At 41.8% G+C, this 15,114-nt stretch overlaps 1 protein-coding gene across 2 annotated transcripts in view; it reads left to right on the top strand.

The window, feature by feature from the left end:
• The window catches only part of KALRN (kalirin, RhoGEF kinase), a 797,511-nt gene that overhangs the window by 555,458 nt on the left and 226,939 nt on the right, over positions 1–15,114 (top strand). Inside the window, exon 34 of one of the 2 annotated variants that reach the window (XM_006884215.1) lies at positions 9,036–10,520. The exons of the other annotated variant lie outside the window; for it this stretch is intronic. Within the exon in view, the coding sequence (XP_006884277.1) occupies positions 9,036–9,098 (63 nt within the window). The 3' untranslated portion in view covers positions 9,099–10,520. Of the gene's footprint in view, positions 1–9,035; positions 10,521–15,114 lie in introns of those variants that run through there. 2 annotated transcript variants of the gene reach the window in all.

Raw genomic sequence — 15,114 nt, 5'->3', positions numbered from 1 at the left:
AGTGTGTCCTTTGCCATTCCCTATCACTCTTCCCTGAGAGAGACTTCACCCTGATTCATAAGGAAAAAGGGACAGCGTATTCTCTTAGCTACTTCCTGCTGAAAAGGGACACTGTAGGTTTCTTTTATCATCTCAGTCACCCATTAAAGCCTTCAGTAGTTTATTTATAGTCATGAATTATAGACTCAAGTCCAAGACTTTTATACAGTGTTCCTTCCTTCCTGTACACAATACTTTAGAGAACTTTACTTGTTCTCCCTGATGACCACTTTAAATAAATCTACCTAATTTGATCATATGAAATTGTGATTTTGTATAGATCCAAAAAGACTGACTACTAACAATTTCAGATGTTTTAGCCTAATCGCACTTTTCAAATAATATAATTAGTTATATGTATGTCTTTCTTCCACATAAGGAGCATGAGTTCCTTACCAGTCACATCGTGGTCCCATTGATGTTTCTGTCTTTACAAATGCATCAGTCACTCAGTAAATAATGATGACTGAATGTCCACTACCCAGGTCAGGCTTTCATTTTCTGCTTCCTTCTCCAGTGAACTTTGCCGAGTCACGTCTGAACCCCTCTTTGGTGCAGCCTGAGCCAAGCCTTCTTAATGGAATTGCTCCATATTCTTCTCTCTGCTTCTTTGATATCTACGGTGACATTGGCCAATGATAGAAAATCAGGTGTTCTTCTTTAACCTCCAGGAGATGCATGTGTACTTCTTTGCATTTGTCACATTGTTTAACATAAACTGCACACTCAGCAATGAGTTGATAGTTCTGTTTTTCTATCTCTTGCCTGTCGCTTTGGGACCCAGCACCACATTTCTTTGTATGACATATGGGCACTTAGATGACTGACTCACTGCACTCAGCTAAATTAAAGTGAAACTCAGTTGGCTCCATTTCTAATGTTCCCTCAACAGCTTTACATCAAAGCTATCCGAGACTCCTCTTCTGACTCTATCCTCTTCCTCACACAATTTTTCATTGCATTAGTTGGACATTACTTAGTCTGGTTTCTCTTTTTCTGTAAGATATAAAGTCTTTACTTGGAAGCTTCAGAGGAGAAATGTGTCCCCTAAAACCTCAATAACATTTCCAGCACCTTCTGAGCCGCACCTTCCTTCCTCCTGGTCCTTCCCCTCCCCTGGGCCCCTGCTGTCTGTAAAGCTCTGCTCTAGCAAATGTATTCCAATGTTTGTGCCATGACCTCCATGACACTATAATGATCTCACAAATCGTACACTCCCTTGTCTGCCCACTCATCACCGTGTCTCCAGGATTATTCTTCAGTATTGATTACTTGGGGCATGTGGCCAAGAGAGATAGGTCCTTGGAGAAGGACATCATACTCCAAAGGGTGGACAGACAGTGCAGGAGAGGGAGACCCCGGATGAGATAGATTGATACAGTAACTGAAGTGATGGGGGTTGGTGTGTCAGAATTAGTGAGACTGGCTCAGGACGGGAAGGGTTCAGAGCTGCTGTAAATAGGGTCGCTATACATCACAGGCGACTCAGTGGCACATAACAACAATAACATACTGTGACAGGTTTGGAAGCAGGAGTGGCATCCACTTCCTAAACAAGATGCCCCTGGAAACTCTGTGAACTTTGGTAAGTGTTGATAGTTGTAGAGGGGCTTCAGGCCTTTTGTTCATAGAGTTGCTATGAGTCATGCTCAACTCCAAGGCAATCAACAACAGCATTGATAGATACATTTCTGAGTTGAGAAGGAGTGTTGGGAAGACCTTCCTTAGCAGCATGACTACCAGAGCCCCATGCCTGAGCACTGCGTTAGACCGTGTCTTTGTCCAGCTGGTTAATTGTTTCCCATGAGTTAGTGCTTAACTGTAACTGAGTAATGAGATCCATGAAAATAAGACTAGTGCATGATGCCTTGTGGTGCCTACAGCACACAGAGATAGAAAAAGCTTTTCATAAAGAGCACAAAAAACAATGTGTTGAACAATGTATATATGTGTGTATATATGAATATATATATGTATGTGTGTATATATATGCATATATATATACACATTATACATTTTGTGCCTATTCATGAATTTATCCTTGTCTCTGAATGTAAGTCCCATATATTCGCCAGGGAGTATTCATCTGCATGATTTGGTAGGCAAGGATAGCTTAAGTGTTTTCTCAGGGCCTTCAGCTGATGGCAGGACAAGTCTCAGTCATGAGCTCTGAGAGCTCCCGGCCGTGTCTACGCAGATGAAGGGCCCACCTAAACTGCAGCAGGAAGTTGCTTTCCTCTCGCTCCTCTTTGAGGCTCTTCATTTTCCCTTTCGATAAGAAAGGCTAATTTTTCTGTTAAACATTAAAAAAACAAGTGTGTTGATATGTGTATGCATCTGTTTGTGCTTGCGTGGGCACTTGTCCCAAACCCACTGCATTTGAGTCATTTCAGATCAGAGCAAGCCTACAGCAGAGTAGATCAACCCGCAGCCTTTATGGAGCGGACTGCTACAGCTTTCCCCCACGGAGCTGCTGGCGAGTTCAGACTGCTGATGTTTCAGTGAGCAGCGGAACACTCAGTCATTGCAGCACCGGTGCTCCTTGTAGACACATAGACATACCTATTATATATGTACGCATATCATATATAATTATGTCTGTCTGTATACATATGCACATATGTACGTGTGAAGGAAATATACCAAAACATAAGCAGTAGTTCTTTCTGAATGATGACTTTTTCCAAAGTCTTTAGATTAAGACATTACTTTTACTAATAACAAAACCTAATAATATATTTAAAAAATACCCAACTCCCTAATAGATGTTATTTTTGAAAGAGCAGGAAGGGCCAAGATTCCCAGAGATGGCTGTGAGGTCCATTCTGTGAGAACCAAGGTTCAGAGGATAAGCAGGGGCCTAGTAGGGGGCAAAGTCTACTTCCCAGCATCTCAAGATGAGAGAAAGGGCCAGAGTGAATCTGACAGCTTGCAGGATGAGCCAGAGCTGGAGCTGAGGAACTGACCTCTCTATTTGGTTCAGAAGCTCTTGAGCCTTGAGTGGGAAGAGAGAGAATGGAAATCCAAAGTGTGTTGGGAAGCAAAAGGGATGAGTTTGTCAGGGTTTCCCCTAAAACTCAGTTGTCTAGAGAGGTGTAGAAAAGGAGAGGGACATTTTCAAGTTGATAGGGACCCCTGGTGGCATAGTCCATAGGGAATTGAGCTACGGACCCAGAGCCCACAGCTCTCCTGCAGTTCAAATCCACCAGCTACTATGCACAAGAAAGGTGGGCAGTCTCTTCTCATGTGATTTACAGCCTCCCAAACCCAATGGAAGACCAGCAGTGAGTCAGTTCTGAGTCAACAGCAATGAGTTTAAGTTTTCAAATTGATGAAGAGATTTGCAGTGGGAAAGAGAAAAAGCAGGCATGTTTCGAGTTTGGTTTAACCCCTGTGATCCCAGAAAGAGGAAATCCAGAGCTACTCAGCGTGAGACAGAAAAAAGTAAGGAGTGCTCAGAAAGCCCCGATCAAGAAAGCAGCTGCTACTGCAGTTAGCAAGGGAGTTCTGGTGGCTCAGTGGTAAGGAACTGCTCTGCCACCACAGAGGCATAGAGCTCGAATTCAGCACCTGCTCTGTGGGAGAAAGATGGGCAGTCTCCTCCCCTTGTCTCTGCCTCTGAAAACCCACCAGAAGGTCGGCTATGGGTAGGTTGCAACTCAAAGGTGCATAACAACAATAGCACAATTAACAGGACTTCAAATAGGAGGCAAGGCATGGTTTGGTCAAAGCATAGCTCATCCCCTCACACCCCTCACTTTCCCACAGTCTAAGGACAAAAGGAACATTTATTTTTTTAAAAAGCAATTTTTAATTTTTCTAAATTTGATGAGGGAGGCTACACGAAACAAGTATTTTCAAGGCATTTTTCCCACACACCTGGTTCCATAGTTCCCTCAGAGGGCTCACTGAACACACACATAAAGAAAGAGAGAAGAGAGGGAGGAAAGAGAAAGGGAGATTTAGTCTATTCTGTAGCTGATCTCCCTTCATGAGGATAGTAGTCTGGAGGTGGGAAGACCAGGCCTGTCACACAGGAGGAAGTAACAAGCTTAGCTGTGCATCAGTTCTCCCTACTCGACTAGCCAGTGACCCTCTCACAGACTTGAGTCAGGATGGCGAGGCTAGGGAGTCAAGATGCCACACAACCATAGGCATCCAATGACAAAAGCAAAGCCTTCAAGCAGAGTAGGAAAAGCAGGAAAGAACAAATTAGAAGTCCCAACAAAATCAAATCTTGAAAATATATCTCATGGTCTTTGTGTATTTTCTTTATGCATTATTTGATATTTTTCCCCTCCATTATTTCTGTGTCTTAAAGTCTGATGGCTACATCAAGGAAAAAACTCCAACTTGGGCTCTGGTTTGAAATCCAAGCTGGATAAAGGCTCTCTTAAACCAATTAATAAGATATTTCAAGAGTCCCTTGTATGTAGTGGAGGAACAAGGAGAGCATTTAAGGTCCATACCAAGGGCAAAATCTCTCCTATGTGGTGATGCTGTTGGATAGGTGAAGGGGACAACTGAAAAAAAACACAAAAGGTGCCTCAGGGAAGCCATTCACAGCACAAACAGCGGTTGTGACAAGTGCTTTTATTTTTTTTTAACGCCTAACGTGGGCCTGGCATTTGATGTCTCCTCCCTCACTCAGTCTTTACAACTCTTCAAGGTAAGTATTACTACCCTCATTTTACAGATGAGGAAAATGTCACTCAAAGAGCTTAAACAGTTTGGCCGAGGTCACATTACAAGAAAGTAGTAGAGCTGAAATTTGGTCTAAATCAGAAGATGCCCAACTGCACACTTACCTTCACCTCCAAGTCCATTAAAGAAAGCAGATCGTTGATCCACAAAGTAATATCTGGGCCCAAATGGTATACCTTCTGACATTCCACCCTTTGCCCCCCTTCAGAGCAGCTGAGTGAAACCTCCCTGAATTTTCAAGCGCAAGAATGTTCTGTGTTCTACAAGTTGTGTGTGTCATCCCTCACTGTCTTCTGTGTCTGGCATAGGGCTGAGCAAGGCAGGAAGCTAGAGAAGGCTGTTTTCTGTCTCAGTCATGGCACTTGTGGTTCAGCTCCTCTTTGCCTCCCTAGAGTCCCAATCATCAGGTGCATTAGGAACATAAAGTCAACTGTAGATTAACTAAATTGCAAACCAGCTGCCTTGAATTTGTGTGCAAAAGAAAAAGGCGTAAGTCTATCATAAAGTAAATAATTTACCCATTTGTAGCTTTTTCTCTACCGCTAGATCCCAGCATTGTCTTTTGTGAACCCAGTGACTGCAGCACGTCTTCCTGTAGGTCAGGGTGTCCATAGTATGAGTGTCCTGCATTATGACAAGGACTCTGGTGTGGAGAGTTAGCAGCTAGCCCAAAGGCAATATCTCTCTGGTCGTTCAAATCCATCAGTGACTTCTCCCCTGCAAATTACAGACCCAGAAACCCAATAAAGGGTCAACTGTGAGTTGGTTCTGACTCATGGCACTGAGTCGAGTTGTTGAGTTGATATGTATATATTGTTGTCATTGCATGTCATTGAGTTGGAACAAGCCCACAGCTGACCCTTAAGGTTTTCTGAGGCTGTAAATTGCATAGGAAGAGACTGTTCATCTTTCTTCAGTGGAGCAGCTGATGAATTCAAACCAGCAGCACAACTAGGTCACCAGAGCTCATGTATGTCTTAGATGAGAATTAGAACAGAGTCTACAAAGAGATAAGGTGTTTATATGAATAAATATATACTTGAACACAGGGCTGATAACGGTAATCTTAACATGGCTTCTTACCTCCTCCCAAGAGAAGGAATGTTAGACAAGTCTGAATAATAAAACTAACTCTTCTAATTAAGTGTATCTCATTGATTCTTTCCCTTTACAGAAATTTCCAAAGACCTAGTGTCTCTGTACAATGTATAAAAACAAAGTTAAAATGTTGCACATTTCAATTGTCCTAATACCAAAGTGATTGGGACATAGAAATGGACTCTAGGCTAAGGGTTTCACTACAAGTGACCTTTAAAATTACTAGACAAATACTCTATTTTTAGATACACCATACCTATAAATGTGACATAAAGTACAGAGTGAAACGAGTGCTCGAGGAGGTGGCATGGCTTGCACACCTGTATAGCAAGTATATATTATTTGTGTAAAGATACAGAATTTTAAAGCTGAATTGGAATTTCAAAGGTATAGTCTAATGGGATTTGGAATGTATATGTGAATTCCAAGCTGGAAGATCTTTTCCAAATAATATACATTATTAACATTTCAAAAATAATTTAAGGGGATCTTTTTACACTTTCCCCCCAAGTCCTTGTCCAAGCCACATTTAAAAAAAACCAAACAACAAACCAACTATTATTTGGAAAGTTAGAGCAATGCCTTTGTGTTAACTACTCTTTCAAGGTAACAACCGGGCTATGTAAAACATGCTTTACCACTACAAAAGTGCTATGTGTTTTCTATGGGTTTTAAAAACATGTAAGTTGATCGTAGTGGGTTTGTTTCTTAGGTTCCTCACAGATCACATCATCATCAGACAGATATACAGGCATCTAGAGACAATCACAGCTTGAGATGTTTTAGAGAAAGAGAAGATATTTTCTGTGGAAAAAAAATATATAACTACAAATATAGACCCCAAAACACTTCAAGTTAGGTTCTTAAGCAGAAGGTGATGTCTTAAAATGTTTGAGGGATGTTGTCTAAAACCTCTGGAATCCATAAAGGTAAAAAGTATCCTTTAGCAAATTAATGCCCCTTTACAAAGAGCTCTTGCAATCTAGAAGGTCAGGAGTTGCACTGTTATCCCAAAGTTAGTTAGTTCAAATCCCACCTGTCCTAAGTGAAAAAGATGGGCAGTCTCCTCCCAGGTGATTTATAGCCTCTGAAAATCCACTTGAGGGTCAACTAGGAGTCTATTCTGACTTGATGGCAATGAGTTTGAGATTTTTGTCTACAAGAGACCATATATGGTGGTTAAGAGCAGCCTTGGCATCAAATGAACCATGGTTCTGACCTCACCCTCCCACTTCCTACTTGTGAGATCCTGGGCAGGGACCTCTCAGTGCTTAATCCTGCAACATAAAGATAATAGTGTTACCTACCCTACCAAGTTGGGGTACAGATTATGTGAAAAATGCATGTGAAAGATTCAGCACTTTGCCTGGCACATGGTAAACAGTTAATATTTCCTCCGTATAATTAGCTATCATAATTACAACAAAATAATTTTGTTTTTAAAATTGTCCTCCTTTTCTGAATTTTAATAACCAGATAAAGAGCAGAATGCTAAATTAGTCATTTATTTTTCAGCTCTGTCGCTAAAGTAAATTCTACAAACTTTCTAGCACATCCATTAATCAGACTGGTAATGACAGTGAATTATGACTTGGGGAACTAGCTAATCAGGACAGCTGATAACACCCCCCAGTTAACATGACATTATGGAAAGAAAAAGACAATTTAAAATTCTTTAGTTTCTTTTGCTTTGCTCAAGGAGAGCTCAGTAGGTATACAACACCTTCATCATGAGTTACGCCACAATTACGTGCATACCACTCCTGATTTTCTTCAAAAATCTTTCTCAGTATTAAATTTCCCCTACCTTCCTCACAGTTCAAGGTAACTGTCATTCCTTTGTGATACCGAAGTGTTTTATTTCATTAAATGAATTTTTTTGCCTGGCTCCTTAGCTTTCTTAATTGAAGTAGCCTCAAGTTGTTTTCTCCTTTGAGTAGGGCATGGATATTTCCAACTGTGCTGCACAAGATATTTCATTGCTAAGCACAGCTTATGCTACCATTGCTTTCTAAGAGGGAGATAAACTTTCTAGCCAGGCAGCCACCTATCAACCTCTTCTCCCCTTTCTGGCTAGTGTTCCAGTTCACCCACATTTACAAATGCTGGTCCATGCTCTTGGAAAGAACTGGTTCAAAGCCCTGTTCATCTGAAATTTCCTCTTAGCTAAGAGCCATTGCTTTTTCAAATATTTCACTTCCTCCAAAAGCAATACAAATTGAACTCTTCAGAGAACCAGTTTTCTTAAAGAAACATTTATTTCATTACTTCAGATGGCCCCAGAAAGACGATTTAAACCACCTAAATTATAAAATGGAGTCCCTAGTGTGGCACATTTTCTCACCTTCTCTTACTCAATAATCCCTCCCAGACTTACTCCTTACATACTGCATGAATCAAGCCTACTCCTTTGGAAAAATACATGTTGCCACCTATCATGGGCCCTGTAAACACTCGAAATCGTTCATGTAAAAACCATTACTACGAAGGATCTACTACATAAGTGATTGCGTTTTTCTCAGTTGAATGACTATTACAGCAAGACTTAGTGGAGCATAAGAACCCTAAATGAACTGAAACAAGAAATAAGCAACAGCTGTTGTTGTTAGGTGCCATCATGTAGAGTACAACTCATGGTGACCCCATGAACAACCTATCTGAACCCTGTCCTAGCCTGTGCCACCTTCACACTTCTGACACACAAGAGCCCAGAAACAGTATGAAAGAAATACTAATAATCATTGCCACTACAACCTCAAATTTAATGCATCCTTGTTCATCTTACTCCTGGCTCTACTCTTCTTTATATATCTGGAACATTGAGAAGCCAGTGTGTAGGGCTGGTTTATAGGGACTAATGCAAGTACAAGTATATGGAACTGAGTTCTCTCTCAAAATGAAAGAAAATGGTCAATCAGCAATCCTTATCTTAGCCGTCCTTATCCCTGGACCTGGTTGGCTTCTACTAAACCTTCAGACAAAGAGATGTCCTGCATAACCCCCTGCTTTCTCCAAATCCTCTTCTAAAGAAAATGGTTGGTTGTTTGCCAGGTTGTACGTTGTACATTGAGTTGCTAGAAATTCAGTAGGTTGCACTGATGTTTTAACTGTTTTTTATAAAGAGCATTGGGATCTCATGCAGATTATTGCAAAGTCATATGCAAATCACAGAGTCCCGGCCCTTTTCTTAACAGGATGGCAACCTTGCTCCTCGGTGGCACCTGGGACCTGGAGATCCTTTCTCCACTTACGTTTAGCGCGCAGCCTGGGACTTGTCCCTGCAGCTCACCGGGTTAGCCGTGCCGCCGCTGGGACCTCCCACCCGGACTCCCATCACCCACCTCTCTTGAGACTGCTCTGTCAGGGCTGGTGTGGGGTGCAGCCTTTGCTCAGAGGGCAACCTGTTCCGAGTCAAATCTGCCCCCCTGGGTCATGGGCTCACCCCTCCAGACTCCTCTCTGCCTCTCTACTGGGTGCAATTCAGTGTTGCTGAGCTTCTCTCCAAAGTTTAAAATGGTGGGACAGTAGGGACCCGTGAGAGGCCCCAAGGCCCAATGCACTTTCCCAGCTCCTAATCTGAACACCAGGTACCCCAGGTCCTCACTGCCCCACATGTCTACATCATGAACGGGTAGCTTAATTAGAGAAACACAGTTGTCTCTGGAGTTGTTCTCCAGCCTAAGTATTTCTGTTGTCAGTGGCCCTTGATCTGGATAAAACCGTCCTGCTAATCTGCGTGCCTCCCTGCATCATGCAGAAGAGGGGAGAAGAAAGAGGGATGGTTTACAGCAGACAAGATGAGGATAGCTGTAGCCTTTCTCAAACACCAGAAGCAATCAATTCCCCAAAAATTCACTGTTTGCTTCAACCTAACTACATTTTGTCACCTTCTCCCTAACCTGGGTCCCAGGCCTCTGAGTTCAAAGATCACGCTTCCCCCAGTTCCTAGTCCTTCAAAGAATTATCCCATTGGTGAGGGTGGTGGGAAACAGGGGCAGAAACAAACAAATAAGACTAGCCATATGTCAATAATCATGAATGTAGATGATGTGTACACAGGCATTTATTCCACCGTTCTCTCCAATTTTGTATATGTTTGGAATTTTTCATAATAAAAAGTTTAAAACAAACTGGAAAAAAAAAAGGTCCTCCAGCTTCCAAAACATTCAAGGGAGAACCCAAACCCCTTTGAACAGACTTCATGGAAACCCAAGACCAAGGCAGAGATGATTCCATTTCATACATAAATTCATTTTCTAACTTTTTTTTAAAGCCTGCTGCTTTATTTTCAATAGACCAAACCCAGTTTCTAAGAGGTCCCCGAATTGTGCTTACTTCCCTGGCTGGGTTTTGGGGAGGGCGGGGCAGGGGCTTGTATAAAATTCTGAAAGTTTACACGTTTACATGTATCTCACAATCTTATTGTGAGGATGTGACTTGTTCAGTGTTCTGAACTTTGCAGAGGAAACAAGCTCTCGATTAAAAAAATAAATGAATAAATAAATGTTATTCTTTGGAATTGTACCTGGCTCAGGAAAGGACTGTCTTTGTACTTGAACTTAAATCCAATGGAGAAACTTAACATGGGCATTTGCATGACTGAGAATTGCTGCTGTCTTTTTTTTCCCCCCCGTATGTCACTTTCTTGAATGTGTTCTAATAAAATTATTCTAAAGCAGGCTCTTGATATACAGTGATTTATAAAGATTTTTCTGTTGAGACCCGAGGCCCTTCATGTCTTGTCATGGATCCGCCCCACCACGCTCTCCAGAAGCTGGCTGGGGACTGATGGAATGAGTGTGGCTGGCTGCTGGCAGGCCCTCTCCAGTTACAGTCACTGACGAGAATCCTAGCAACCACAGCAATTTGGTCTTCTGGTTGTCCAGCAGCATTTGTTTTCCAAAAGAAATATCCTATGTAGGCCGTGAACGTGGCATGGGGGAGGCAGAGGAAGCAGGAACAGGGTTTCGAATCCACTCTAGCAGGGAGGGCATGGAGGAGCAACGTAGAGAGAGACTCCAACGCAGGCGAAGAGAGACAGGCAAGGGGCAGACTTGGTCTGTGCACTAGCAGATCTCCACATGGTCCCGTATTAATCCCTTGTTCAAAATGATACCCTTTCATATCAGTGCATAGCAAGTTGCAAATCTTATTAGACCAACTGGAAGCAAAGGAGAAATATTTAAGAAACACATTTGACTCCAATCTTTATTTCTTTTCTTGGTAACCAGGGAAGAACATCTGTTTGCCAGGACTAAACGAAAGCAAACTCTTTTAGAGAAAGGAGGGATCATTAGACAACTCACATAAGACTTCATAGGAAGATGAGAAGGTTAGAACCAGGAAGAACTTCAGTTTAGTGGGGAATCTTTCTTATACCAGCTCCTGGGAAGGCTCTTAGATACATGCCCTATTTTAAACTCCATCCTATCCCAAGAGGTAGACAGTACTTTCCAATGAAAAGACTGAAGCTCAGGGAAACTGGTAACATGTACAAAGACACAGCTAGAAAATGGTAGCCCTGTGGTTCAGATTCAGTACTCTGATTCCCACCTCATGCTCTTTTTCTGACCATCAGGCTGATGTCCCAGGCCTTTGGGGCACACAGGGCTGTGTCTTGTTCCTCATGTGATGTTCAGAGCACACTGCCAGGCCAGGTGCGTCACTGCCCGTGGCCACATGAGTAGAGGGCAGGATGATGAGGCCAAGATAACTATTTGGCTTTCTTAGGGATTTGTGAATGCATTAAACAGTTACACAGTGCCTCAAGGTGCTAGGAATTATGACCCAGGTGGTAAGGAGACAAGGGTGATTAAACTCAGTCCCTGTTCTTAGAGAGCTTACTATCTAGTAAAAGAGCCAGACATGAATCAAGTGACACATGAATTGCACCAGGAAGAATCTTGGGGGATCACTAACATCACCAGATGAAATTCAGAACCAGAAATGATAAGTTTGTTTGCCTAAGATCGTATAGGAAATTAGGGACAGATGAGACTATCATATTCCTAGGAAAAGCTAGGGAGCACATTTTGCAACAGTAGTCAAACAGTACAGGGCACTGAACCCATGTGGACAGCATTCACCAAAACTTTGTGTGCAGAATTATCTTGGAGCCGACAGCAGGATTAGAGAGCGGCAAGACTTCAGTGTCATGGCATTGCTGCGTGGTGAGGATGCTCACACACACGGCAGTGCTTTCATTTGACTCCAGTATTTTCTCATCTCAGACTCATTCACCCATTGATTCAACAAGCATGCTTTGAGTGGCTGCTAGGTGACAGACACATTTCTTAGAGCTGGAGACACAGCAGTAGGCAGACTTCCCTCATGAGGCTTACATTCTCTTAGTGAAGGCAGACAGTAAACAAAACAAACTCATAAATAACACATCATACTGGAAGGTGATAAATGCAATGAAGAAAAGAACCTGAAAGGGAGATGGAGAGGGTCAGACATAGACATTTCTAAATGGGGTGTCGGGGGAAAGACGTCAATGAGAAGGTATTGGTGAACACATTTCCCCTTGAAAGCACAAATAGCACTTGTTAATGTGTCACTCTGGGCCCAGCTCTGAAGAGTCGACTATATAGTGTGATTTGAAAAGTCCCATCCCCTTCCCTGCCTCCTTTAGAAAAAGTTCTCAGCAGCATATCTCAGCACCCAACCAAAACTTTTCACTTTTCTCCTTGGAACTAAAGGACTTCAATCTTGAGTGCGTGAACATAGTTTGGAGGACTTCTTAGAACAGATTGCTGGGGCCTGCCTCCAGGGTTCAGGATTCATTTGGTCTAGGACTTGTATTTCAGGACAGCACTTTGAGAACCACTACATTAGGTTGAGCTATCACAACTGCAAAGGCCCCATTAAAATATCTGTATTACATATTATATCCATCCATTATGGTGTACAGGTTATTAGCAAAGTAGTTATCTCTGAAGTGCCAGATCATTAAGAAATGGGACCATTTTTTTAACTGAAGTAAACTTCAGAATCCAAATACAAGACTCCAAATACACAGGGGTCAGGACAAGGAACACATCCTTTAAAAGGATATCATAATGTCCTAATGCTTGTCTCTCACTGTTTTGCATTTTTATAGCATTCTACATTTTTCTAAGCCCTTTTACCTATTCCTTTGACATGAGAAACCTATTACATGGATAGGATAGATGTCATTATCATATTGTATGGATAAGAAAATTGAGACAAAAGAGATTATATGAGTTCCCTTGGGTTATCAAAGATTAGAACCCCCATCACTTTACTACTGTCCATTGTTCTTTTTCTAACACTTTCCATATGCTTTTCTCCTGGGACCACTACCCTAAGATCATTAAAATCCAGGACATACAGTTGCTCTTAGTCCACTTGCTACAAGGGGATTATCCATCAGAGTGATTAACTGTGGCAAATATTAGGTCATGTATGAATTTCCTTCTCTTTTCAACTACCAGACATTATACAGAGAAAATGCTAATTCATTTCCATATGAACCTAAGCTAAAACTAATCATTATGAAAGCAAACCTTCATAAGGAAAATCACATAAAATACTTTCCATGGCAAATAATGGTGACATTTTGATTATATGTACCATGGCTTCCATTCCATTTGGAGAGATAATTGAAAAGTTTTCTGTATCTGTAAGCACGCAACAAAATGAGAGAGGATTTTGTTAAGTGTAATGGCTGGATAATTATGTTTTCAGGTATTTAGAAATAGCACACATACACAAAATCATGGAATGAAATCTCAAACCCTCCTTTCTGGGGCGTGCTCTTATGGCGACTCTTTCCATTCCTGTATTAGTCACTTGTGGTGGAGTGAACACCTCCGCTGGATCTTGTGGACAGTGACCCTGTGGGTCACAGTGAACTATCTCCCTTCGATGTCCATACTTGGTAACCATGCAGGAGTCCTCTGGATTTATAAACTTCATTTCTAAAACAGCCTTTATCTGTCCCCCAACCCACTGATACTCTGACATCTTCTTTTCATACCTCTGCCAGGACCATTCATTTATGCAATAAATATGTGAAAGCACATAATAGTGCCAGACACTGTAATAGGTACAATGTAACAGGCCACACTGATGAGTTAGAAATAATCCTAGCTGGGGGGGAAAAATTCAAACTGGCCAGTTGCTGTCAAGGTGATTCCAACTCATGTTACCTGCACAGGGACTTAAGTAGACCTGTACTCCATATAGATTTCAGAGGCTGTGATTTTACAGAAGTGTAACTCTGTTACTTACAATAGCAAGCATTCAGTTATTTTCTAGATGTGATTGACAATCTTATATGAGCTTCTCATCTTTATTCTCTATATGAAGCTCTAAGAGAGCTAATAGAAACATTGTTTTTACTTCAGCATAAAGCAGGGCCTCATTAAAGGGGGGATAGACTTGAGGAGGAAAGCAGCACTGCTGTGTAGTCCTGAGCACACACACTGAGGGCTGCGTCAGCAGCCTGAGAACATGGTAACAAGCGAGCAGTAAGCGATGTGATATCTGCTCTAGCTATCCCCATGTGACCATGCAAAGTTGGCTATATGTAGGTCATAAAGTGTGGATGGTGAGAAATCCCAGGCTGATGTAAGATCCAGTGTGAATCTGAGTATTTACTGAACTGTAAATTTTAAAGGGTGTTAGGAAAATGACTAATTCAGAAAATTTAAAAAGAACTTGTTTATATGCCACTATAACTCAGGGACTGAGCACATAAGAAAACAGCTCTACTGAGGAAGGTGGGTGGGGTGAAGAGAGTCCTATAATCTGGGTCAATATTAGAGGATCCACCAGAGGAAGAGATTCCGATCATAATCTGTGTGTGTGTGTGTGTGTGTGTGTGTGTGTGTGTGTGTGTACGTGTGCAAGTACACATGCTGGTGTAAACAGGTGCATGTGTACAAAGAGAGGTGTCGAAGGCCATTTATAAGAATTTTTATTGGAATGTGCCAACAATCCTTCATACACATTCTAAATTCATAATCCAGAAGAGAAAACAAGTCTGGAAAAGCAAGAATGCAGTCAGGAGCTAGGATAAGACTGTACTTACAGTGGCTCAAGGAACACCACAGCACACCTTCCTCCTTTTTGTTTTGGACAATCTGAATGTGTATCAGCAGCTGAGGGTGCTAGGGCTTGGATATTGCTCCTCCTTATGGTGGGGTGTTTTTTTTGTTTGTTTGTTTTTTGTTTTTTAAATTTCAATGAACATCTACAGAGATTTTGGAATTCCATTCATTCGTTGTTAAACTTTTCTCCCCGCCC

Source organism: Elephantulus edwardii, unplaced genomic scaffold, assembly GCF_000299155.1.
Source record: "Elephantulus edwardii isolate Elephantulus edwardi_28Jun2011 unplaced genomic scaffold, EleEdw1.0 scaffold00032, whole genome shotgun sequence".
Lineage (NCBI taxonomy): Eukaryota > Metazoa > Chordata > Mammalia > Macroscelidea > Macroscelididae > Elephantulus > Elephantulus edwardii.
This window is presented reverse-complemented; position numbering and strand designations above follow the sequence as displayed.